Genomic DNA, 27,457 nt, shown 5'->3' with positions numbered 1-27,457 from the left:
TCGGATTTAAAGTAAAACTCAAAATGACAGGTGACAGCTTGCAGCTTCAGAATTGACAGGTGACAGTTGTGCAGCTTTACAAATGACAGATGACACGATTTCTAGGAGGCTGTTCTACTTAGTTTAAAATAGTTTGGATTAGATTACTTTAACTAAGAGATTGGTTCTGCACAGTTCTGCTAGGTACTCACAATATATTTTGTGCAGGAATGGGCCTCGCCACGGATCTGGTCAGGTTTTGGACTGGACTCCGGTTCTGGTCTCGGCACTTCACAGTGATCTGGGACAGCTCTTTGGTTCTGCTCACAGAGGTCTGGGTCACTCTGGATCTCTGGTCTGGTTTCTGGGTGTCTCTGCTTTCTCTGGGTACAGCACTGCTTCTGGATGTTTCTGGCGCAGGGTTTCAGGCCAGAATCAACAGCTCAGCCCGGCTGTGAATGGTCTGCAAATGATTTTGAGGCCTGCTGACAAATACTTTTGCTTGCAGTGGGCCTTCTTGGTTCAAAGTTCTGTTGTCTCTGTTTAGCTTGGAAGTCTAAGTGTTGGATCTCTGGATGTGAAGTCGTCGGTCAGCATGCTCCGCAGCAAATGGAATTGAATCTCTACCTGTCCCAGCAGTCTCTTTTTATGTGTTTTGAAAATGGGTGTGTGCCTGGGCCTAGCTAAGCCTGCCCCTCTCTACTTGTCATTGGCCCAATTCTCCCCTCTGCCATGATTGGGGGAAGGAACTGGATTGTCAGCATGATGAAGTCTGTTTATGGGTCAGAGGAGCCTCCCCTGGTCAGTTTGCCCACAAATCTATATTTGATTCAAATACATCCTTCCCAGATATACAATTTGTTGAAATTACATGTACACATTATATATTCCTTATGGTCCATGCTTGTCCGCCTCTGATCTTCCTGGGGGCTTGCATTCAAAAATGACAACATTTTGCGCTTTTTAACTGGTTTTGCAATATCGGACATTTACCCAAAATTACACACATGTGCGCAAGGAGTATGGACATTAATTGATGAAGTGTCAGATTTTTAACATGCAGACATTTGGAGTGAGACCCTATTTTCCGCTAGCAACCCCCCAGAATACACCACAGGGTCCTAACGCCTCTCAAAATGTTCACAGAAAAATCACAAAAATAATGATATTACTTATATAATTCTGACAAGTCCGCACTATGAGTTATCTATCTTTTTAAAATTATGCCCTGGTCAAAAAGGGGTGTGGCTTCCCACATCACAGGGTGGAATAACTGGTTTATCCACTTCCCCCAAGCTCAGCTGCTAGCAGAGGCACTGCCCCTCCCAGTTTCCCCTAAGAGGAAGCCACTTTACGGCCCCCCAATATAACATTTGCCTGAGTCCAGGACAGGCCTTTGTTCAACTCCCTGTAGTCCCCAGCTGCTCCACCCCTAATCTAATCAGAGAGGTGACAACTCCTTTTGGCAAGGGGAGTGGCATGGCAGGTTTCAACTCCTGTCGGGGGTAGTTGTCAGGCAGAATCCAGTTTCATTAAGCCAGGTTTCAGCTAAATGTCACTTTTTGTTCCCAGTTTTCTACATTCAAATCAAACTGACAATTATTACATATACATTAAATAATTACTTCCTTCAAGTCATTTCAGAATATAGTTTTACATTGTATCCACCTCTTAGCAAGTCTTTCCTTGGTCTGGTTTTGTTTCATTTGTTCAGTTTTACACAAAAGTCTGGTGGTTTTAAAACGCCGGCTTTCTGATAGTGGTGAGTACTGGTAATGCAACCATTTTTGGGATTAAGAAAATGAATTCCTCACAGTTCTGAGTTGCTTTTTTGGCAATCAGCATTGCCATTCCCAATGGTTTCAGGCTACTGTGTGTGTAGCCCGCTGGTGGTTTTAGGCAGTGCCCTCCTGTGCTCACAACATAGGCAAAAATGGGTGGCAGCCTATTCTTCATGTTTTCCCTGTGCACTCTCTGGGGAGTTCTGGACATCATGATGTTTTCCATGCCAGTACTGCACAGTTTTATTGTAGGGCTTGGATGCATGCGTAAAAAAATCCCACACTTCTTACTGCCTGACAACATCAAGCCATACCTAGAGTAGTCTAGATGATCTCATTACTTAATTTCAAAGAACATACTTGAAGAATCTGTGCCCAGCTTTCGCTTCTACATCATATTAAATATGTACTAACCACCCATACCCCTGAATGGGCCTCGTGTCCCCTGCCCCGTGTTTGTTTGTTTTAGCTGACCAACCCCTATATTTCAGCCCCATGACATGCCAGACAACTCAAGAAATTGCAAAGACAATAAAATCACAGCAGAACAAAAGAAAAGGAAAGCATTGGAACCAACCTTTACAACCCTGTCAGATGAGCTGTCCAGAAACCTTGAATGAAACCAAGTGTGATACCTTCAAAGACTACTAACAAACTGTTTATGAGGATATCTCCTACAATACCAAAAACACCGACTGGAGCCAAAGTACATGGAGCAGCATGGCACAACCTAAACCCGACACAATCAATTACAAAGGCCGCAGTCAGGTCCACAAGGACCTCAGTTCCTTACACCTGGCATCATAACACAAATGGCAACATTGCTAACTACCTCCTCAGGACAGGAGGATGAGGGTCTGAGCCCTGTGAATAACATCCTAAGCATTTTTGAAAATGACAGCTTTCTTTGGCTACTAACAAACCCCAAAAGGAAATGGTTGGCAGCAGATGCCCTTTGATCAACGCATGCTCACTTGCCAAACATGTCTCTAATACCTTTGGCCGCTTCTTCGGGGATCAAATAGACCTACTCTTCATCACTGAGACCTGCCACTCTGATGATCAATCACCATTATTCACAACATCTTCCAGCCAGGCTATTGGATCAAATGTGTCAAACATAGCACTAGGAGAGGAGGAGGTATAACACTAGTCCACACAGATCCTTTCCAAGTCTCAATGTCACTCTCCCTCATCTTCTAAGTCTCCTATATATCATCGCTAAGCTTCCCTCTCATCTAGAGACCACCATCCCACAACCCAGCCTTCACTGAAAAACTTGCAGAGGTGGTTGAAACCCTATCCATTGATTGTCAGTACTTGACATTACTCAGAGATTTCAATATCTGGCTTGAACAAGAGTAACCCCCTGTCGCAAAGCCACTTACAGCAAACCTTGCCATTTTACTTCTCCAACAAATAGTTTAGGGACACATCCACATGGCTGGTCAGACATTGGTTGCCATTTGCTGTAGTGAATGCAGTTCACCTTGAACGGGGATATCATTTAGCCTTCTAGTTTACAATTTTCACAAAAGCGCCCCACACTCTTGGATCCATCCACAAGACACACCACCAGAATTGTATCCCTGGGTAGACATAACAGTGAAAACCTTATGAAGACAAATGAAGCAATCAAGCACACCTTTACAGTAAATTCACAAATGGCACTACCAAAACAGAAACATTGGAAGCTTCACAACTGGATACAAAATGCTTTGGACATCATAGCAAGAATTAAACACCATTTAAAAGTTCACAGAAAAAGAAACTTGCTAAATGGTTCACTCCAAAATGAAAGCACACGATCAGATGGGCTTGCACTCCACCTGCAGTTATGTTTCTACAAAGGCCACAATACTATATCCAAAGCCAAGAAAGTACAATACTAAGTAGGCATAGAAATTGAAGAACACAACCAAAGGGGAATCTTTAAGATCATTCAAGAATTCAAAGATCCAGTAGACCGTAACACAACCCCAACACTTACTCAAGAAATCTACAACCAGATTGCTGGAGATTCAGAATAAACATTATACCATCCAATAAGACCTGAACAGTAAAGAGCCACTGTCACTCATCAGCCCAGCTGGTCTCCCCTGATAAAATTATGCAGATGACACAGAAATAATCTACAAATTCAAAAACAAACTCTCAACAGAGTCACCAGACCTAAATGCTATGTCATAGTGCCTTAGCCTGTACCATCATCCTCAGTAAAGAACCTCAGAACCACAGTGGGCAGTGGACAAAGGCTTGAACCACAGGTAAGAGCAATTGTCAGAAATAGTTTTTTCAACATCACTCTCTGCCTTCTCAGTCCTTTACCCACAGGACCATGGGTGCAACATCACTAGTTCTGTCAAGACTGGGCTACACAAACAGCCTCTATCCCAACCCACCTGGATTCGTCATTGAAAAACATTTGAGAGTTTGAAATGCAGCGGGCAGCTTATTACCTAGAATGAAAAGGTTCAAAGACCTTAACGCAGCAATTCATATTCACAATTGGCAACAACCTCTGCATCGCTCAAAACGCGTACGCAAGAAATGTCCCAGTTTCCTTCATGAGGCTCTTCCAGCACTACAGTGCATTAAGGACTGTAAGATCCAGTGAAGGCATGTTACTGCAGTTAGTAGCTTCAGCTAGAAAGGCAGGGAGCATCCTCTTTCTTGCTTCTGGCTGCCAAACTCTGAAACTCGTTATAGAAGCAATTTCACATTGAAGAGGGCCATCATACTTTCAGGACACGGCTACAAATGTGTCCCTTTATGTAACTGGCAACCAAGAACGGACCCCAACTTGCATCTGAGGATTGCTGTCCTCACTACCTTTCCCTGGTGCATCCTGTCTCACTAACCCCCTCACTGATATACATCCTGCAAGTTTAAACCAAACTCACTCCCTATCAAATGGCCCACAATGCCTAACACACAAATCATAGACTCTTACCATCCACTGATGCTAACAAAACTGACAGTGCATCCCATGCAGCTCTCCCAACCCTGTGGCCTCGCTTTTTATAATTATAATTGTTCTTTTATAGTGCGCTTATTACAAGAGATTGGTTTGTAAGCGCGGGACCGGGATTCAAACCTGTGTTGTGCTGTGTTGTCTTGCTTCCAAGACAAACGCGTTGCCCCTGAGCTATCCCCGCTCCTGGATAACTCACCCAGTGCACTTTCTCCCCGTAAGCACATAGAAACAATACTGCCACACAGGTAGCAGATGCTTCCAACCAGCACAACAGGTACCTCTGCCACTCTACCACTTGGGGAGCCTGGTACAATCAAACAAAACTATTTAACCTAAGTGAGATGGATCTACCATGGCCATATAAACAGTGTCATAACCTGCTTCCCCAAACAACAGGCACATGTCTAATAACAGAAAGAGACATATTTACTTTAAACTGTGAAAGTATGATGGGTCCATGTGGCACATGTGTTTTTTTTAACATTTTTTTTATTGAAGCAAAATGAATGGGTGTGCCGTTTATTGCTAATGAAGTTAGGATAAATGAAAATATACTCATTGCATGAAGACTCTTTGCTTGGTAAGGTTATAGCAGTAAGATAACCCCTGTGTAATATTTGATTGTATTTTTCAGGTATACCATTGACCGCCACACTGACCTTGACCGATTTTTCACCATCAATCAAGAAGAAGGGATCATTAAAACCACCAAACCCCTGGATCGGGAGGAGATTGCATATCACAACATCTCAATCAATGCAGTTGAGATTAGTAGGTATCCCTTTAGGTTCTGTAATTCTATGGATTCCAATTACATATCCTTCTTGGATCTTCATTTACCATTAAGTTGAATGCAAGAAATTGCCAATCTTCTAATGTACTTTTCTGGGGTTTGGGAATCTGTTTAGATGTACATGCATTTGACAGGACCCCATCTACTGGTTGGCCAAATGGGTATACAGTCTTTATAACGAAAAATAAATAACGAATGGAATTTATAACGAAAAATAAATAAAGAAAAATAACTAAAATATATGTGGAATGGGGTAAAGGGTTAAATATTGTGGGGAAGTGGTAGGGGTGCGTTTTTTGCTGGGGGAAATGGAGGATTGAGGGAATCCCCTCACCCAGAATATTTTCTTTGTTTTTTTATTTTTTGTCTTTATATTTGTTTCATTATATTTTCATTCGTTATTAATTAATGTTTTAATAAGACATCTAACCGAGATCTAACCGGCTCAAAGTATTACATTTTATTTCAAATGTGAAAACGGGGTGGGAAAAGGGGTGCTCCTTTTACACTAAACCTATCGTACAAGTACTTGGTTACATGATCCTTCAATTGTCAATGTCCTCAGATTGCTAGCAGCTCCACGACAGAGAAGAACATTTTCAATAAAAATAAGCTACTGCAGCCCCTACAAAGCATGCAGTAGGGTGAGAAGGGGGTGGCACACTTCATTCACTTTGCAGGCTGTCTGCTTTCCCATCTCTTCTCTTCATTAAGGATGCCCACATGGAAAACACCCCATTTACATGTATCCATGATGTAATTCCGATTCCCCTGGTGAGACATGAAGAAAGATCGAACAAGTGTCTCCCAGAAACATGCTAAGGATTGCTGCTTGTGTGCCTTACATGTAAACCTCAAACTCTCACAAAGCATTGCCAGTAGATATGGGTTCTATAAGCCATCCAGACAGATTTAGCACAGGCTAAGTCCAAGCCACATACACTGGAACTCAATGTTGGGGTTGTAGATGCCGGGTTGGAGTCGACCCTCAACAGCTAAATGGCGCAGCAGGCAAGGCCTCACAGTTGATCCCAAGTCTGCCAGCTCATCGACAAACAAGTTATGAAGAAATCCCCTGGCAGTAGCAAAGCTGCAGAAACTCACAGGCACAAACAAAAACACCACAAACGAAATTGAGGCTAAGTTGCAAAGGTGTTGGTATAGACCCATAAGTGCAAGAACACAACACCTTCCAAGGCGTCGAGTGTGGTAAGCCTCGATTCTGACAAAAACAAACAAGACATGCAGTAAACACAAAAGCATAGACATGGCGAGAAGGGTGATTTAAGGCACACTTCAGCCATTTCCACCTCCAACCCACAAAACAAACCAGATAAGGAGGGCTTCATATAAGAGTGAAGCAAACTCTCCATGGCAAGACAGCAGAAGGTACTTGTGCATATTACGGATTCCAAAAAGGAGTGAGAAGAAGACAGTCATCCGACATCGAGATTTTCAAAGCTGAGATAGCCCAAATGTCAATATCAATGGCATGTGAGAACACTCCTCGACCCCAGAAATGGGTCCATGAAGGATCTTAAAGACATTAGGCCTCATTACGCAGTAGGCAGTAAGGGATTACTGGCACCGGTAAGGGCACCAGTGCTGATAATCCCTTACCACCCTATTCCGATGTCCCTTAGCTGGTCCATTCCTTAACGCCTGGTTTAACCAGGCGTTATGCAAGGTACCCGTTAAGGGACTTCAGAGCTAATAACGGCACCGCAAACTGCAATACCGTTATTAGCTCCATCCCATTGAGCCCTTTGGGGGCTCGAATGGGAATGGGGAATGGTTCCCGGAATGGGGACTTACCGGGTCCTCCAAGGTTGGAATGACCTTGTAAGCTCCTATTTCGGGAACCCGGACTCGGAATGCAGTAAGGGGGTAGCCATGGCGCTAATAGCTAATAGCGCCATGGCTACCACCTACCGCGTAATGAGGCCCATTGTCTCCTTATACACCATCATGAAAGAACAGTAAAAATATAGTTAGGTCTGTCACAAGATCAACTTAAAAAAAAGAAAACAAGATCATAGGCACAGCTAGACATACACACTAACCCATAGACACATCAGAAATACCATGACAACCCAGGGGACACGGACTCACATTAGTGATATCTTGACTGCACAGACCCACATGACTACATCATGCAGTCAACAAATGAGGAAGACCCCCTAGTTTCATCCTTCTTGCCTGAGGATCATTTCCATTACACAGATCTGCTTGGCAGAGCTGCTGAACGTTATGGGATCCTCACACAGGAACCTGATGAAGATGGCGATTTTATTGAGAACATCATGGAGGAAAACATACCGATTCCACACTTAACACTGTGTCCCATTATTAGCATCAATAAAAAAGAGGATGATCCCCTCATTAATCAAACTAATCATGATGAAAGCTGTAAACGGAAGTGTATAGAAGAGATATAAACCTTGCACAACAGACCCGATATACATAAGGGGGCAGTTAACACCTGACTCTCCAGCAGTAACCACTGCTTGAAAAAGAGAAAATATACCCATGGCAGTGACAGAATATCACGTGGACAAGTTGAGCATACACGTACATGCCTTTGATGGGTAAACCAGCATCTTCTGCAGTGCATAGCATAAGAACAGCAAAGGCTACGGCTCTATTAAAATACAACAGTTCTCAGTAGCGCAACTTGGAGGAACTGGGTAAACAAGTACCATCAGAGCCCAAAGGAGCCTTCCATAAAATAACTCAAGAGGGAAGGAGACAGCTCATGCCATAAGTAAAAATGTGCTAGATGCCACAGAAACCTCAGTGCAACTGCTGTCATCAAGTCTGACTAATGGTTACAGGTTTTAAGGGTGAGAACAGTCTACCTTGCTAAATAAGCCAATTGAAAAGTCACAACTCATTGGCAAAGCAGTAGACAAGGATCTAAAAAGGATGACGTATGACCATGATAACCTGAAGATATTGGGACAAATATCAGGGTGATACTGCCAATAAAGAAGATCAATAACAAAGTCTACACAGTGGTGCGCCAAGCGGATAAATCAATAATTCCAGTTAGGTTAGTTGGTTTTTATTTTCAATTAAGTAGTTATATAATTTCTGAAGCATAGATCTTGGATCAGTATGGTCAATTATTGATTTATCAGCTTGGCGCACAGCTGAGTACACCTTTGTTATTGATCAAGTTTTCTAAGGTGTGGGTATACCTAATGTACTCAAGTCTAGTGCCAAAAACATGAATTTGACACCTCCACTGCTTGGAGGTTGGAATACAAGTCGTGTGGTGCAGAGTGGCAGTCCTACTACCCTGCGGCCCAGTTCCGCATTGAAATTGCTAATAAAGAAATTCCGAGCAAACGTACGGCCCTTCTGAGCCATGCCATATACACTACCAATGATCCAAATGACACAAACAGTAAAAATTGTACTTTGAACCCTCGCATCACTCACATAGAGAAAAACCAAGAGGAAGTTGACAAACCCCAGGAGGGGAGTCTTTCTCCTTAAAATAATGGCTGAAGGATAATGAGCCCTCCAATGACACTTCAGTTTGATGATGTATAACCGGAGATACCCATGCATGGCAGGAAATAGCATTAGATCAGTGAGTGTTACAAGTGGTAGCCCAGGGCTAATGCATAGAGCTACAAGAAAACGTGTGCAGTCTACCTCCACGTGAGAGAAACATGCTGTGAGACCACAAGAAACTGCTAGATAAGACAGTCTAGGTCTGCTTGTAAAGAATTCCTTAGCACCAGATGAACATTATTAATTTTACATTTTGATACCTAAAAAGGACAAAACAAAAGTAACAGTCTACTAAAAGAATGACAATACCTTCTTACTTATATCCCTCTTCCACCAAGGTTCTATACATAGAACATGTTTATATACAATCAATACTACCCAGCCAAGAGTGGTACTTATTTAACAACCTTAGAAGGTTAAAAGGTTGAATTTGCCTTGAAAGGATTCAAACCTGTGACCTTCCCATCACACACAGATATCAGCAGTGAAAACAAAAGAAAAATGCATTTGATGCAAATGTTTTTGTTTAAAAACATTCGATGGAAATGTCCCTTGATGCAAATAATTTGATGGAAAGACCATCAACCCACACAACCAGCTTCACTATCTTACTGGCTATCTAGTAAAAAGGTGGTAATCTGATTTGTCTTAGGAACCCGTTCCAGAGACAAAGTGTAACATTGGACATGGGTTTTATATGTTTTCCCTCTTGCAGTTCTTTGTTTTTAAGTGATGATGTGACATTTTGGCACTATATTGGACACTAGTGAGGTTGATTTTCCAGAAGAAACTAGTGGTTTTGGTTGTGACATTGTGACAGCTTTGTTAATGATGGCGGTTGTCTTAAACATGATCTCTGCTTGAAGAGGTAGCCAGTTTTTCTCTGAGTTGATAAGGGGTGTTATAGTCACATTTTCATACTCTTGTTTTGCAGTGTGCCTCACCATGCTGCTTTTCCTTTCAGAGGGACCAAAGAGGCATGGGGCACTCCTGTGAGTCAGGTGCTGTCACCATCCATGTGGCAGATAAGCAGGACTTGAATGGATGTTCTGAAACCTGTGGCAATTATTAACTGTTTGACTTTTTGGAGGACCACAAACTGGGTCTTCTTGGCATGTACAATTTAATGAGATGGCACAGTCAATGACAAAGCTGTGAGATTTAGCACTGAGAGTTGAGGTATGAATCTGTACAGCTCAATGTCCATCAGAAATGTGGTATTTGGACATGTTGGATGGGCTTCGTAGGAAAATAAATTCAGTCTTTTTTGGGTTAAAGTTCAGATAGGCACTTAACATATAGGCGTAGATGAGGGTTGGACAGGGTTTACATGATGGATGTTGTTGATGCAATTGATCTGTAGGTAAGGCTAGTGTTTTCTGTGTGTATTGGTATTTCTTAATGTGAGGAATTTCCCCAGATATGCCGGCTCGAGGTTATAGATGGCTACAGACAGAAAGACACCTTGTTGATCTCTGCAGGTTACCGGGAAGAACTGGGATATGTTGTCACCCATCGAGATCAGTTGGTAATTGTCAGATAGCTTGAAGGTCGACAAGTTAGTTTGAAGCCTTTGTATACTGACTGGTCAACTTTATTGAAATTGGTACATATGTTGTGTATGATATTAGGGATTGTTGCCTTGTGCCCGGAATGTGAAGGGACTCATTTATAAATTGAATGGTATTGTTCTTTGTACTGCACCATTGTCAAAATCAAGATTGGTTGCCCTGCTCCAGGTTGTGCTAAATGGTCCTTTCATGCAACCGGATGGCCACAGTCTTCACTATACATTTTCAGAGAAAGAATGGGGGGGGGGTGATGGGGCAATAGTCGTCCAGGATTTATGGGTTGTGTGTGAATCATCAGCAAGTGCATCTGTCCAATTAACATCAGTGAAATAATGTGTGCATTCAATCTATAAGTCATCAACTTTTAGGAACACCTATGCATTTACTTAAGTATCTGTATGGAGGACTAAATGTATCTTGGATTAATTAATTGAGTGTGCTGTAAAAGGAATCTGTTTTAGTATTTTAATATGTTTTAATGTACAGTTCACTGTACTGTTTTGCATTATAAAACTAGTGTTTGATTTTACAAATGCAAAAGTAAATAAATGTACAGAAGGGTAGTATATTCAACAAGCAGAAAAGTCCAAAATTACTCTCCAGGACAATGAAAGTCAAGAATTGTGCATATTGGTTTGTCAAAGTGCAGTGTTTTTGAAAATGTTTAATTTAAAGCTATTGTACATGCTTTGTACCCCCACTTGGATGGTGAAACATTTGGTTAAACAGTTCAGGATAGTTTGCAAAATTCAAGCACAGAACATAATGTCTACTATTTTAAAACATCATGTTTCTTTTTTGTTTGACAGGTAACCGTATTCATGAAGCCAAAGTTCCTGTAACAATCAAAGTCATAGATGTTAATGACAATGCACCAGAATTTGCAAAGGCATATGAACCGGTCATCTGTGAGAAGGCTGAAAAAAGCAAGGTATTCAAAGTAGATAGTGAATGTGTTTAAAAACTTAAATTGCATAATGCCTTTAAAAAAGTATTTGTTATTTGGTGATCTTACGAGCTAAATCAAATGCAAACTCTTCTGAGCCAGCATAAAGACGTGTGTGTAGTAAGCTGAACATGAAACGGTAATCTCTGCCACACTGAGGAAGGACATGTATATAGTTTTGCTCTAGTCAACAAATAATATTATAACTTTGACTTTCACAGATTGTTTTCATAGGTTATCATTCACTGGTCCACCATCTGGTTACAAATGCAGCCAAACACAGACATTACATTGAGGCCGATTTATTATTGACATGCTGAATATTAAAATACAGTATGGTTTCCAGGAAAACCACAATAAATGTGTAGAATGAAAATGGGCATATGCTACATTTTGGTGGTGTTCTTCATGTATGTTTGGTCCTTCTGGAAACACAATTGGGCTTCCTTTATTCTATGGGATTGGGAATGTGCTGATGGCTAAGTAGGGACAATGTGTGAAGCAGAATAAAGTGTGATTGGGAAGAAATATATGAGAGCAGGGGGATTATGAATCTGATGGTTAGGTTGGAAGATGGTTGGAGTGGGATGGAAATCATGTGTTCACTATGCATGTATGGTGGGGCTCTTATTAGACAAACACATTGTTTTGGTGAATCATTGTTTTGGTGAATCAAATAACTAGGTTAAGCAAACCCATTGGGATCACTTCCGCTCTTACCACCTGATCGCCTAATCCATTCGTGAATGGTCTCTCTGATGTTATCCCTCGTCTTTCTGGGGTGAGCTGATTTCTTCCTGATTGGTGTTCCCACAGGGGGCTCTTTTGGCCTTCAGCTGAAGATGGAGTTGTTAAGGAACAATTAAGACACCATTTCACTTCTCTTTGAAGTCCTTTGGTTTAAACGTACGGTCAACCATGCTAGGTGAACAATCCAGCTTGAGTATATTCAATGTATGGATATTGCTGGAAATGTTAACACGTGTGGTTCCTGCATGAAATTTTAACTTGTCGTTCTAAGGTGCCGGCATGACCCAACACTTGCATGACCTGAGCAGTGAAGACAGGCAATGGTTCCCCTTGCATATTTGTGTCAGATACCTCTTTGGATAAGTGATCAGTTTTATTATGCAACTTGCCAGGTCGATAAGACACGGGATACATGAATCAAGCACAAAATCACATTCACTGGGAATGATGAGGAGTGAGACATTGAGCTTCCCTCAGAAAAGTTAGGTGTTTGTGATTCTTTAACTACATCCTTCTGTTACAGCCAGTAATTGCTTGTCATATATCATGTAATTGCACTTGGCTGGATTAAAACTACTGAAAAAATATGCAATGGGATGTAACAGACCATCTAGTTCTTTTCTGAACAAATCTCCCTTAAGACATCCATATTATAACACATTTTAGTCATGCCTGCATGCCTGTTTGGGGAAGCATTGGCGAAGTCCAGAAGGCTTTCTTTAGACAATCAAAGGCATTTTGGGTCACTGCCATCAACAGAAAGGGCTCATTATCTTGACTGAGTTGAGTAAGGATCTGAGATACCTCTGAACGTTCTAGAATGAATTGTCAGTAGACGTTGGCTAGCCTAAAGAGCATTGAACATCAATCATTGAAAGTAGTTGTGAACATTCCATGAATGATCATATCTTCTTTTGATCTATCTGCACTGCATTGCATTTGATTAAATAGCCTAAAAAATTCAGCTATTGAGTATGAAAGTGGGATTTCCATAGTTTAGCGTATACGTGTTGATCCCACAAGCTCTGCATGACTTCTCGCACATTATGCTGGTGCTCTTGTTATTAAATGAGGATGTCATCTAGCTATACTACCAGGAAAACTCCCTCATGTCCTGGAATATGTCTGAAATGAAATGTTGGAACACTGAAGGTCTGTTACACAACCGAAATGCATCACTATATACCTAAATCTATAGTGGCAAACTTTAATTTGACGGACGCCTTTCACACATCAACTTCTCAAATCTGGAACAGGTTATACCCAAAAAGGTGATGCAATTCAGTAAACCCCATAGCAGTGATTTATTGGTCATGAGTTCTGGCATCAATGGTATTTGACAAGGGTTCCTGACTGTGCACTTAAGTCCCTATAGTGTATGAAGGGTGGTCGGTCTCTGGTTTTCTTTTTTTACAATGGAGATCTATGCCCCTGCAGGTGAGGTTGAGTGCTAGATAAAGTCTTCTTTAAAGAATGTTCATTTAGTATGTCTTCTCCCTGCACCATAAGGGAATACATGAAACCATGAGGAATTGGTTGGCCGGGTAACAAATCAATGGGGCAGTAATATGGACAAAGGGGCGGTAGGTTCTCATGTTTTTTTCTATAGTGATGAGATGTCTTAATGTTAATGTTAAAGGATATTTGTACCGTGTAATATCACCATCGGAGTGGTCCCCTGGTGCTCTGGCAGCTCTGAAAGAGGAGGGGGGGGTTGAGTTAGTAGGAGGAAGCAGGAAAAGTGCAAGAGAGAAGTGATGTGCTGTTGGGGGCCTCAGCCCGGTGGGTCTGTTGGCTGGGCCTGTGGTGTTTACGGTCGTTAGTCGTCGTGTACTGTTGTGCGAGTCTATGTGTGTTTTTTCTTTTGTTGTTGCATTGTAGTGAAGTTTGTGTGGTTTTTTTAGTTGTGTTTGAGAGGTTTATGCAGAGGGTGAAATTGTTAGTGGAGTTGGTTAGTTGGCATCTCTATCTGAATTGAGGTGCTGGGTTTGAATAGTTTCCCTTGATGCGCCGGTGTCCTGATCTGGGCCCATCTGGCATTCAAGGTCCCCTTCTCACATGGCCCCAACTCTATCAGGCACTCTCATAGCCCCACCTGTCCTCCCTTCATACTCCTGTGGCCAGTGCACCTGCCATTGTCAACAACTCTGTTGTGTGGTGATTGCCAATATCTCGACAATTCTACAACACTGTGGTACCTGGTGGTAACTAAGGGGCGGGTGAAGATGTTGAGTGGGGTAGGTTGGGGTAGTTGGCTCGGTCTCCATGTGTGTCACCTGTGTTACAGTCTATGCGGAGTCACCCATCCAGGTGCCTTGGGGGCTTCCCTGTCAGTTCTTGGGCTGTCTGTGTCCTTTCCAGTTTAGTCATCCTTTTTCTCTGTTTCTGTTTTCAGTTTGAGTCTGTGGTGTTGAAGAGCCAGGTTTTTAGTGATTTCCTGAATTTTAGGTGATCTTCTGTGTTTCTTATTTCTTTTGGGATGTTGTTCCAGGTTTTTGCAGCTAAGTGCTAGAAGGAGGTGCCTCCAAGTTTTTTCTTAAGGTATGGTTTAAGTTCCAGGTGGATTTTGTTGCTTGATCGGAGGGGTCTCTTTGGTTTGTAGATTGTTATTTTCTTTTGTAGGAATTCTGCTCCTTGTCCATTGATTGTCCTGTGTGTTATGCACATTGTTTTGAAGGTGATGAGATGTTTTACTGGGAACCAGTGTAGTGTTTTTAGGGCAGGAGTGAAACAATTATTTTATTCTTTGGCATCTGATTGACTACTGCCACCTGATGCCTCAGAGTGGATACCACAATAAACACATAGTTTTGAAATTTTTGAACTGCCTGTACTCTGAATAAGGTGCATAAGATGTAAATGTCATTTGACAATGCATCTACATAAAGACAGCCAATTTATGACTAAAATCACCTTTAAATCTAATTAGTACCCGGCGAGGGTCAACCAGAATGAAACAAACATTCTGATTGGCCCTCACCGGGGCTATACCCGGCCGGTAATCCCTCGCTGGGATTCCACTCATTTGTTCCCGGCTGGGGGGCGTGGCAGCCCCTCAGACAATGAGGAGGCTCGAAGCAGGGCCATCCCTGCTCTGAGCCTCCACACGGCTGGAGGCTGCCATCATCCCCTGCCGGGGATTAAGGTACGTTTTTTTTTTCACTCCCCCCTCCCCTGCACACAATCCCCTCCCCACCCTCCCAACCACACTTACCTTCATATTTCTCCTTTTCGGGAGCGGACGCGCTGGGAACACTTCTGTTCCCAGAGCGTCTGCTCCCGATTGCCGTTATGCAAAGGGAAAACGGACTCTGTTTTCCCTTTCCCGGCGGCCATTTTCTTTCACATTTTTTTTTCTTTTCTGTTTCGAAACGCAGCAAAAGCAAACAATGTTATTAGTACCCCTATCTTGTGGGCCTGGGTACTAATAGCAATATGCCCCTTACTGCAGGGGCATTGCAGAGTCAGTATATAAGTATGGGCCCCAGAGCATTACCTGACTCAGTAATGCCCCCGCGGCTCGGGGCATATTGTTTAATTCATCAATTACATCAAATTGGATATATTCTCGGTGAGGTTGTAGCTGCAAATTTAACACATCTGTGACATGCATGACCATGCACAACTTTTAATGGGGAACCAGCAACCTAATGTGATGGTTCTGGAGATACCTTCAGGAACAATGGTATGGAATGTTATTGGGTGAAATGCAGTTCTATGTTTTCATGTTCCAGAATCCATCATAACTGCAACCTGCATTGGTTCTCCATTGTCCATAAATTCCACTGGTACACATATCTTTGGGTAAAAGTCCACTTGTCTGATCTTCTAAGAGCCTGGTTGATCCTGACAAATTCTTAAAAGAGGGCTTCCTTTCACTTTTAAGCAAGACTGTTTGCTGACAAATACAATTTTTAAAACAATATGAATTCCTAATGACTTCCCAACCACTATCCATCCACCGAATATTCTTTTTTTTTTTAATGTTTTATTTTCAAGAATAACACAACATAGAAATAATATGTACACAAAATTACATCATAAAGTGATGACAACAAAGCCAACAAAACTATATATAGCGAAAAAAAAACCTCCCCCCCAGGAGTCACAAAACAATCAATGAACTGGTCTAATATAATAGCAGAAATGTACCCCAAATCTTGTTAAATAATGCAGTTTTCTTCTCTCTCTGATATAACACTCTCTCCATATCCGCTAGAGAGTGCATCTCTGCAATCCATTCCTCAATAGTAACAGGGTATTCAAGACTGAAGTTATATCAATAAATTAATCCATTCCTAGAATATGTCTGAAGAGAATTTTGTAATAAGAAAATAGTGTACCAAAATCGATATTTAGTTCACAAATATTATCTAAAAAAAATAGCCATAGATAAAGGAGCCATGATTCATCTGAGATTTCCTGACGAAAACAAACCCACCATTAGCTGCAATTTCACGCATCTAGCCACCTCACTGACAGGTTCATTACAATTGACTGGAAAATATCATAGTATATACAGGTAATAGAATTGGTTAGGTCTTTGTTTGTTTTAAGATTGTTCAGTAAACGCCACCCTTGCCCATCAATAATCAGAGTGCTGAACACTGATCTAGCCTTTGTCTTCTCTGGCACGCAGAAATTCAATGTAGTTACTTTTCTATTTCGTGTGGTGCTAGTCTTGAAGCAACTGCCTATAAGGCAGTTATAGAGAGACCTCTGCCTATAACACCACATATGAGCGTACCATATGGAAATTACATAAACACCAAGTCGAATATCCTACGCTTTCCTGACCTGGAACAAATCTTGTATATATTCTTGGGCTTGGACTTAGGCTACACTATAAATCAGATCCTCTTAAAAAAGAGCCACTTACATCTCAAAGCTTTCTGATGGAGTCATTGGGTGATATCTTATTTTAGGAATGCAGATTACATGAATGCACAATCTAGTGACTAAAGTACCTGAAGGAAGTGATTTGATTAAATGTAACAAAGGTATATTTAATGGCATGCCATATTAAGCCTTATACAGTGAAGGAACGGTCATTGGTGTAGGCTAATGACAAGAACACGATTTGTTGGCAGAGGTAAAGCAGAGGTATACGTTTTGGAACGGTCATTGTCTCAAGTAATAATTACCCCCTCTCGAGGTCTACAAGGCTTTTAGCAAATGGAGTTGTGCAAGTAAAGAGGAAGGTATTTTCAATGTATCGGGGGAGAATGAACACACACACCTAAATTGTAAAGATAGTTACAGAACCATGCAACTAATAATAGTAAAATGCACACATTTTGATTTTCATTCCTGGTTGGTAAATTGAGGAATTGAACTTTGCATGCTCTACTCTGCATATATTCAGCTGGAGACAATTGTTTCTGTGTGTTTGTCATCCCGCTGCTCAAGTAGGAATATTTGGAATGAGATAGATCATACACTGTCTTATGCATCTGGGAGGAGGTTTGCAATGGAATCCATGTGTTAATTAAGGTCGCACATTAAAGGTCTCTCGCCTCAATCTATATTTGTGTTTTGTATGTAGTTATTTATATAGCGCTCTTTCCCCAATTGTGTAGCCTCAATGCGCTTTATATGATGAAGATGTGTTTTTCTTGGCCCAGCACATTATTTATCCACCGTGTACATAAGTGTTCATTGCTCAATATTATTTGATGCATGAAGTCATGCTGGATGGCACACACACACTGTTCCCAGGCATCTGACAGCGCACATTATTTTAGGGGGCCAATACCCAACTGAAACATAGATCTTGCAATGTTTGTGGCAGTTACCCCATCCACCGCAGATGGCCAAATCTTCATGAAGTGGAGAGTGAGGAGGAAATTGGAACGGGGAACAACTCCATTGTGATCCACGTTCTGGCTGCATTCCTTGCATAGTGCCACACACAATGCCATTGAGTAGTCTAAACATTGAACTTCATGTGAATAAGCACAGAGCCTGGTACAAACTCAGAAACCTTTATCCAAAGGAAATGATCCAAAGGAAAAAAAACGCGTGGCTCTCCCCCCAGGACAAAATGATACACCACATGTCAGAGCAAAGTTGCCATTTTAGGTAGTGCCAGGTAATACTGTTTCAGAAATGTTGAAATATATAGATTGTTATCAGTTTAAAGTTGGTTGGAGGCAGTCCACATGTTTTGTTACTTTTGAGACAATTGTTTCTGCAGCTGGGTTGATGCGCCAGAGAGATATTTTTTTCAGTGCACGACCTCTACCAGCATATTGGAGGATTTCCTTATTTCCATGTGCTCATTACCCATTTAAATTAAGTTATCTATGTTGGTCAGGTCCATGTTTCCATTAAAATACATTAATTTGGCCACCATGACCACAAGATAGGATGCAAAATGGAGACCACTATATTGGGGCTCTCAATTTAAGGGCTCCTATCTTCAACTCCCACCATTCACGGAAGGGACGTGGGTGTGTTCCAAGGATAGCCCCATGATTTTCCAATGTCATGGACCCCTTTCATAGGTAGAGTGGGGTTTCTTTAGAACAGAGAATACAAAAAACACACACTTAGGGCGATCAGTCCGCTAGGAGAATCCATTGCCCCCAGGCATACCCTAACAAAGAGGGTAGTGCAGTAGCACGGTGTGGGAATTAAACAGTGCAGAGGTACCTAAAGCAATGCCAATCAAATAAGTGCAAGTGCGACTGTGTGATAGGAGCACAATTCCAGTGGTGTGACATCATGTACTTTGTTCATGTACACAGAGACGTATGTTGTAGAACACAAGGAACACATTCTAACACATACGTTGTATATGTCAAGGTATAGTTAGAGACTGCATAAAACTTTATGAAGGTGAATTGGTTGGGGATGGTGGCTAATATATTGTATTTAGCCATGTATTAACCATTTGAATCATTTTTTTTATCACATTTACGATTTCTGTCATGTGCATTTTTGAGGCTTATAAGCAAAATATTATTAATGCTGATTTCAACTGGTCTACTAAGATGTGGGTAATTTATACTATACAATGGATTGATAGCATTAACTGCTTTTGAAAAGTATCAATGTCTTACCAAAACCCTTTGTTTTTTTCAGCATTTCCTCACAATTAGTGCTATAGACAAGGACGATTCAGCGAATGGACCAAGATTTCTCTTCAGTCTACCCCATGAAATTGTTCATAATCCAAATTTTACACTGAGAGACAACAGAGGTTTGTAAATAATAAACATATACGTGTGAAAAATAAAAAAAAAGCCTGTGGGCCCCAGTCAGTATATCCTAACAAACTGTTCCCAGTGCAAACAATGTCTTACTTACATAGATGTCCTTTTCCATTTTTGCAATTGAATATACTAAACAAAGGTCGGACCTGGGAAGCAAGCAGTAGGAGCTCGCTGATGAGTCTGATCTGCCCGTGCACTGTGTGGCGGGACTAAGCAGGCAGACATGCGTACTCCTGCCGCAGAGCTCAGGGGTAGACATTATGCACTGTACCTCTTTTCAGCAGCCGTTATTTCCATGATCAGCGGGTGTGTTGTGTGCCTAGCTCGCTCCTCAGCCGTCTCCTTCAAAATACACATTTGGCAGAAAAGCTCTGTGCTGGACCTTACACTTAATTTTAGAATTACTTTAACTGTACATAACGAAACAAGTTCAAAATGGGACTGTGCTCGGTGCCTGAATGAAAATGTTATTGTCAGCAAAAGTATCTGCACACACAAAAGCAGTGCACACCTGTTTTGGGAAGACCACATGCTGTGGTGTGCCCAGCTGTTCATCAAAGGAATGAAACACAGAGGGTGCAATTTTGGTGAGTGGTGTAATGTTAATGGAAGGCGTAAAAGCCTTGCAAAAAGCTTGTATGCCTTCCATTAACATCACGCCCCATTTTTGTCCATTTGTATGGCGGTCACGAGTGGCGGAATGCAACTTGCGTTTCCACAATCTCCCTTCCTCCCGACCATACAAATGCTCCAGCATTTGCTCTGGCTTGCATTTTTATGTTGGTGCAAATGCTGGGGATCCCTTTGGGGTCCACCGGCTTTGTACGCCAGCAAAAAGCAAGCAGACCCCATAAGGATCCTTTTTAAATGCCTCCGAGGCATGTACTTCATTTGCACGTCAGAGTGCAAAAGTGCAGGTCAAAAGGTGGCATACACGCTTGTACGCCACCTCTCCCTTGTACTTATGTACTCTGACATGCAAATTACCAAGAATTTCTGTGCTACGAACATTGTGTTACCATGGCAAAGTGGAATGATTGCCACTGCTCTGCAATTGCAAAACTAAACATGATGACTTTCCCAACGTGGATGTGGTGTTTGACAGATCACATATATTGCAGACAGGGTGGATGCAGGCACTGGATCCACACGAAAGAAACCTGCTTCTCATATATCTTCTTCCCAATTCACCCCTCATTTCGCTCCTGCAAAATGTAATGCATGTGTACAGGTTTTTGCTGTGTTATTATTATTATTATTATTATTATTATTATTATTATTATTATTATTATTATTATTATTATTGGCAGGTGTACACTAGTCCTGAGTTATGCCGCACTGCACACAGCATGTTTGCACGTTATGCAATTACTGCAGCACTAGGCATGATGCATTTTATACTTAAGCTGAACCTTAAATAGAAGGCCTTGACTAATATATTTTCTAGAAAAAAGGTTTACATGATCATTAAATCAAGTTTAAGAGCACCACAGGCTTGTTTAAATGCATACGTTAGCGTTCAATCTCTCTGGTGTTTCAAATCAAACTCTCGTGAAACCCACAACATGGTGCATCCCAACCTATGTATCCCCTGCTCGAGTCAATGGCACAGAAGCGAGGCTAGTTTTACTCACGTTGACAGGATTGTTCTACATATTTTGTTTGTGTGTGTGTTGTCTTTTTTATTGTGTTGTGAGCAATTGTGCATGTCATTAAGAAGCTCAATAATCAATAAACAAAACGTAATAGTCAACACTATGTTATCTGAATTCGTTTTCACAGATAATACTTCCAGCATTTACGTTGGACGTGGTGGCTTTAATCGACAAAAGCAAGACCTGTACCTTCTGCCAATTGTCATAAGTGATGGAGGTATTCCAGCAATGAGCAGCACCAACACCCTCAGCATCCGCGTGTGCAGTTGCAATAGCGATGGCAAGTCGCTGTCTTGTGATGTGGAGCCCCAACCTCTCAATGCTGGACTGAGCACAGGAGCGTTGATCGCCATCCTGGCATGCATTGTCATTTTATTAGGCAAGTACTCTTAAAATTCATAGTCATTGGCATTCTGCTTACACTGTAGTGGAACCTAAAGGTATCAGGATTTAAAAATAACATTCTATATTTTAAGTTTCTATAAACCATCAAAATGAAACTTTAGTTTAAAAACATATTTTTGCAGGACATGTTATGTGAGTATTGGCACGGTGGATCTTGGATTGTAGATTGTTTACACATGTGTAATGTGTTTACACATATAACCGTGCATACGGTAGCATTGTATTAAAAGTTGCAGTCTGTCACAGTGTACTTCAGTAAAATAACCAGGCTTTATGCTGCAATAAGAATCACATATTTCAACTCCTTTAAAATCTTCGATCCAACGCCTTACGTACTGTTGCAGAAACTCTCTTCTCATTGTGGCTGTGAATGAGCAATTATGAGGTGCGGTGAACAGAATTGGTAGTCATCTGGAGAAAATAATTTAAATTATCAACTAGGGCTCCTTACATAGCAAAACAGACATTTTCAAAGCCCCTTTAAAAAAAAAAAAACTTATTTCAGTACATTCCAGGTTCAGGTTATTTCAACACTGGCATTGCTGAAATGATCAGCATACATCAAATTAAATTCCCACTGATAATGAGGGCAAAACAAGTATATTAAACGAGATCAAGTGCAGTAGGGACATTTGAATAAAAAAAGTATATTTTATGGAAAAAACTTGAATATATATGAGCCGAAAAAGTAACTAGATGTTGGGAAGATGGCATGCCATGGGGGTATTGAGAAACTTCTTTGCTTTAGATGTTATTAATATACTTTCACAAGAAAACAAAGGGGGGGCTACATTGGGAAAGGAAGAGTGGAAAAAGACACCTTTGAGTAAAAAGTACTCCTCATCTTCTGGAGCCAACTATATGGCCTCAAGTCCACTTGTACATTGCAAAAGCCCCTGTGATAAATTTCATAGTTCCAATTTGATCCTGGTCTAATGTGCCCTGCTAATTAATTGTTGTATGATGTGGGTGGACTTGATTTCCTCTGCTAATAGGGTAAAAGATTTTATTGGAATGAGTCAATGGTATATACTTTTTGATTTGATGTCATTTCTCAGTTGTTCCTGGAATTAGGATTTGTCCATGATGGAGATCAACTAAAAGGTTACTCTTGGAATTCTGAATATGTTAACTGTCTGATGACAGCTCCTCTAAATTGTGTACTCTTTTCTTCCATTCTGCAGTAATTGTGGTGGTCTTTGTGACATTGAGAAGAGAGAAGAAAGAGCCCTTAATAGTTTTTGAAGAAGAAGATATTCGAGAGAATATCATCACTTATGATGATGAAGGTGGTGGTGAGGAAGACACCGAGGCGTTTGATATTGCCACTTTACAGAACCCTGATGGTGTGAATGGATTTCTGCCACGCAAAGACATAAAGCCAGAGTTCCATTATCCACCAAGAGAACTCGGAGTGAGGCCAGCCCAAAACAGTGTTGATGTTGATGATTTCATCAACTCGAGAATACATGAAGCTGACAATGATCCAACGGCTCCTCCATACGACTCTATACAGATCTACGGCTATGAAGGGCGAGGATCTGTGGCTGGCTCCCTTAGTTCACTTGAGTCAGCAACAACAGATTCTGATTTAGACTATGATTATCTACAAAACTGGGGACCTCGTTTTAAGAAACTAGCAGACTTGTACGGATCCAAAGAGACATGTGATGCTGATTCTTAACAACTAAGTTCTACGTTTGGCCTTAAGAACTGTGTCTAATATTCTGAAGAATCTGAAAGAAAAGTAAGCAGGTATTTTTTTAAATCAAGAAATGGCTCATTTAACCGGTAACGAATATCAGAGGGGATTCGTTCAATTAAAAGGACAAGGAAGTGGTCAATTACTGTGAATGACCTTTTTGTCACAAATGGCACATATACGTTGGTCATCAACTTCACTAGAACAATCAAAAACCACTCGTGAGATCAACATATTTAAGCAAATGATCATGTTGATAGTGAACCAACAATGAAGGAAATATCTTTACAGTATGTAAAATGAACATCAGAATCTTTTTATGTCAAAGAAGCTTCCACAGACTTGAAAGGATAACAGTTTTGAGCTGTATTTTCGCCTTAAACAATGGACACTCTACATAGTGCAATTTTTAAACTTGAACTATACGCTATTCAGCCAGCTTAAATCCATATAATGTATGTACAGTACAATGTACAATTATAATGTCTCTTGAGCATCAAAATTGTTACTGCTGACTCTTGTAAATCTTTTTGCTTATATTCTCGTCTTAAACTAATACGTGCCAGATATAACTCTGTCCTGTGGCAGTGAGAGACAACCAATTTCTATGTCATTTTTAATGTATCTATTTGTACAATTTAAAAGTTCTTATTTTTAGTATACATACAAAAATATCAGTATTCTGACATGTTACGGCATCACACTTATATTTTATGAACATTGTACTGTTGCTTTAATATGTGCTTCTATGTAAGAAGCAGACTTTGAAATAAAATACTTTTTTTTAATGTTCTGCTTTTATTACACGATATTAAAGGAGTTCACGCTTATTTAGTATTCCGGGTTTTCCAGCCATATGTAAACTATAACATGTCATGTTTTACTTTAGTTTATTACTTGTACTTTTATCATCTGCAGTCTTTGAAATGGGATGTATATTGTCTGGTGTGTTTTTCTCTCAAGACCTCTGTTTCACCCACTGCATTGAACAAGTGCCTTTAGATTAAATACTGACACATCATTGTATTTTCCCTCCTCATTTATATACATTTACCTGGTCCTACAATTACCTTTGATAGATGACTCTGACATACTAGGAAAACGTTATTGCAATTATGCCAGAATAATTATTAAGCTTTAGACCACTTTCTATGAAGTAGCTCTGAATGTACTGCTTCTTAGATTCTGAATGAAATATTAGAATAAGTAGTGTGTTGCATTGAGTATATGTACTTTCCAATTTCAGAAACACAATCAAATATATTCATCCACATTTAGAGTGGAAACATGTCCAGTTCAATCACAATGAAAGAAACTTGCATCACTAATTTATGAATAAAAGGTCTGATCTCATTCATTGAGGTGTATCTCCACTAGCGGCAGGGCAGAAGCATGGCTTTAGAGATGCTGCAAAATCAAGAACGTGCCACCTGAGGTGATAACAATGGGTGCTGTTGTTATTATTATTATTAAATATGTACCGCTATCCCTCAATTACATTTAGCAATTATTTTCAATTAAGACATACTATAGAGGCACATTTAATAGTTGTGTGTGTGGGTGTCTGTGTGTTTCTTGGCAAATGATGCCATTTTCTGATTCCAGTTTGTAAGCAACAAAACGGTAAGTATTACATGGTGGCATGTTCAAAAGTATAAAACAAAAGAAAGATTACTGTGTTAGTGAGCCTCTAGTAGAGAACTGTGCTGTCTCTGTCCTTGGCAGGTACAACCTTTCATTAACACACAAGGGGGTCTTTACGCTTGTGTTATATGCTATATAAATGGTGATTATTTTTCAAATACAGTGTAGTTCTAATTCATCAACTAAAAGGGGTATGTACAGACCGTTCTAGGTGTTTTCAAAGACTTTCTTTTGAAAGTTTGAACTCTGATAGTGGACTTTTTCAGCAACTTGAATTTGACCAGTTTTGTTTTTTATAGGTTGGTCCTACGCCATGCAACACATTCACACCTCCCTGCTCCCTTACCCTTGCATACACATATGTTTATATATGTATATGTATATGTAACTGGTCAATTTGTAAAGAAAGTGATTTAAAATGTGTCTTTTGCCTGTAGGATAACACAGATGAGTAGAGGCTAAAGTGCCTGCTCAGCTCTCACACTTCTACAAACCAAGAGCCAACAAAATAATGTAGGTAAAACAGGCACTGTTAAGATATATATCACCTTCACCTTTTGTGGTAACATGGGCCGAGGGAAAGCTAAACTCCTAAAATGGTTGTAAATGTGGTTCAGTAGCAACCTAAAACAGCAAAGTATATGGAATTACAAAAGTTAATCGAATGGTATATTTGACCGATTTCGGCCTGTACCATTTGATTGATTTTTAAAAATACAGAACATGAAGAGCGGGAGTTTAAGGGGTGTCGCCCACTCCCCATGTTCAGTACTTTTGAGCTTTGGGGGTGTGGGCATTCCCCCACTTCCTCAACATCAGAGGCCGGGGGACCACAAAAAAGAAGGAAAGAAAAAAGAAAAAGGGACCATGGAGCGCTGGATACAACCCGCATTAGCGGGACAGAACTGACGCCGCAGGATACAGGAGAGGCGGCAGATGGAGAAAAATTAAGTAAGGGTGGTTTGTGGGTGTACTGGCGAATTGTGGGAGACATGGGTTTGGTTTGTTTAACTACAGTAAAAAATGTATTTGCTGCAAAAATGATTATGGTCAATTCCGCTGTGAATATTTCTACCACGGTCAAACAACCCAAATCCGAAGTATAACCGTACAAAATAAAGGGATGTCCAATAAAGGTTATGTATTACATAGTTATGGTTAAGTTGGTGTTTCCATAGGAAGAGCACTTTTTGGGCGGCTTATAACTTCGCTCCCCCTGGACGAATCCTCACCATACTTTGCAAAAAATGTATATGGCCCACTCTGGATTTTTTTGCAAAGTTTGGTGAGGATTCGTACAGGGACGGAAAAGTTATAGGGGGGGTCCCAAAACTTTTTTTTTTCCCATAGACTGAATGGGAAAAAACTTTGCGCACGGCTACAGCCCGAACCGCTGGACGGATTTACACCAAATTTGCGGCAGGAGCGGCGGCCTGGTCCCGAAAGCGTGCTTTTGCAAATTTGGTGTAAATCCGTCGAGTATTTTTTTAAAAAATGACCAAAATGTAAGGCAAAGAAATTAGTGATATCTGTGTTCGCTTCGTGGACGGACTTCCCTGTTCGCTCCGCGGACAGCACCTCGATTGGCCCAGCGGCTTGCGTCATGTCTGCGGACATGCGACGTGTTCACTGATTGGGCGGCGTGGTGCGTGATGCGTGTCAGATTTTCTGTCGCGCCTGCCATCTTGCATTTGCGGACGTCCGCGGACAGCGCGGTGAAAGTTTGTTCAAAATGTGTATTTAGTAGAGTGTGTTGGTGTGTAGAAGTCTTTGGGGAGGATGGGGGAGTATGAGATAGGTTCAAAGTTGTATTTTATTTATGTGCTAGACGTTTTTGTTGCGTTCGATTTGTCTGCGGAGAACACGGCTGTTCTGACATTTTGTAAATAAACTAAATGGTGGGGTGTTTAGAGGACGGAGTATGTGTCATTTTTGTTCACAAGGAAGGTAAAAATGAGCTATGAACACTCGCGGTGTACTTAATTGTTCGTAAATACACAAACTGGGGGTGTCCTCAGGACGCTGTCCGTATTGTAATCTGTCTAGTTGAATGTGTTCTAAGAACACTTGCGGTGTCTCGAAATGGTTGCAATTACACAAAATGGGGGTGTTCTGAGAACGTTGTTTGTATTGTTCGTTGTCAGGGTGAAAGTGTTTTAAGACCACTCCTTTTGTCCGCTAATAGTACAATTTCCTATGGGCGTCAACAGACTTTTTGTCCACTAAAAAAAAGATAAATCCGGCTGGTGTGCGCCGACATTATGTGATAATCCTATGACTGGCGGTATTGACCTGGCTGACTTGCTTTTGCGACACTAAATCATATCTCTCGCCCCTAAACCTGATATTATCAAAGCATTAATATTCCCCGCCTCTCTCCGTGACGTTACAGGGTGCGTCATCAAACGCACCCAGTCCTCTCCAGTCCTAAGTAACTTTACAGAGAACCCGTAAGACAACACATATTATGTCACAACACAGCGCGCCACAATTCGGAATATGAAACAGTGATTTA

At 41.0% G+C, this 27,457-nt stretch overlaps 1 protein-coding gene across 4 annotated transcripts in view; it reads left to right on the top strand.

The window, feature by feature from the left end:
- CDH11 (cadherin 11) overlaps nucleotides 1-24,086 on the top strand; it is a 327,320-nt gene extending 303,234 nt beyond the window's left edge. For all 4 annotated transcript variants that reach the window (XM_069653011.1, XM_069653002.1, XM_069652995.1 and 1 more), the window contains 5 exons: nucleotides 5,372-5,508; nucleotides 11,433-11,554; nucleotides 19,406-19,523; nucleotides 21,319-21,570; nucleotides 22,781-24,086. In XM_069653011.1, the coding sequence (XP_069509112.1) occupies nucleotides 5,372-5,508; nucleotides 11,433-11,554; nucleotides 19,406-19,523; nucleotides 21,319-21,570; nucleotides 22,781-23,280 (1,129 nt within the window). In that variant the 3' untranslated portion in view covers nucleotides 23,281-24,086. The remainder of the gene's footprint in view (nucleotides 1-5,371; nucleotides 5,509-11,432; nucleotides 11,555-19,405; nucleotides 19,524-21,318; nucleotides 21,571-22,780) is intronic.
- The last annotated feature ends 3,371 nt before the right edge of the window (nucleotides 24,087-27,457 follow it).

This window comes from Ambystoma mexicanum, chromosome 1p (genome assembly GCF_040938575.1).
Source record: "Ambystoma mexicanum isolate Mex_15411 chromosome 1p, UKY_AmexF1_1, whole genome shotgun sequence".
NCBI classification, from domain to species: domain Eukaryota; kingdom Metazoa; phylum Chordata; class Amphibia; order Caudata; family Ambystomatidae; genus Ambystoma; species Ambystoma mexicanum.
The sequence above is the reverse complement of the archived record's forward strand: the minus strand, read 5'-3'. Positions and strand labels throughout refer to the sequence as shown.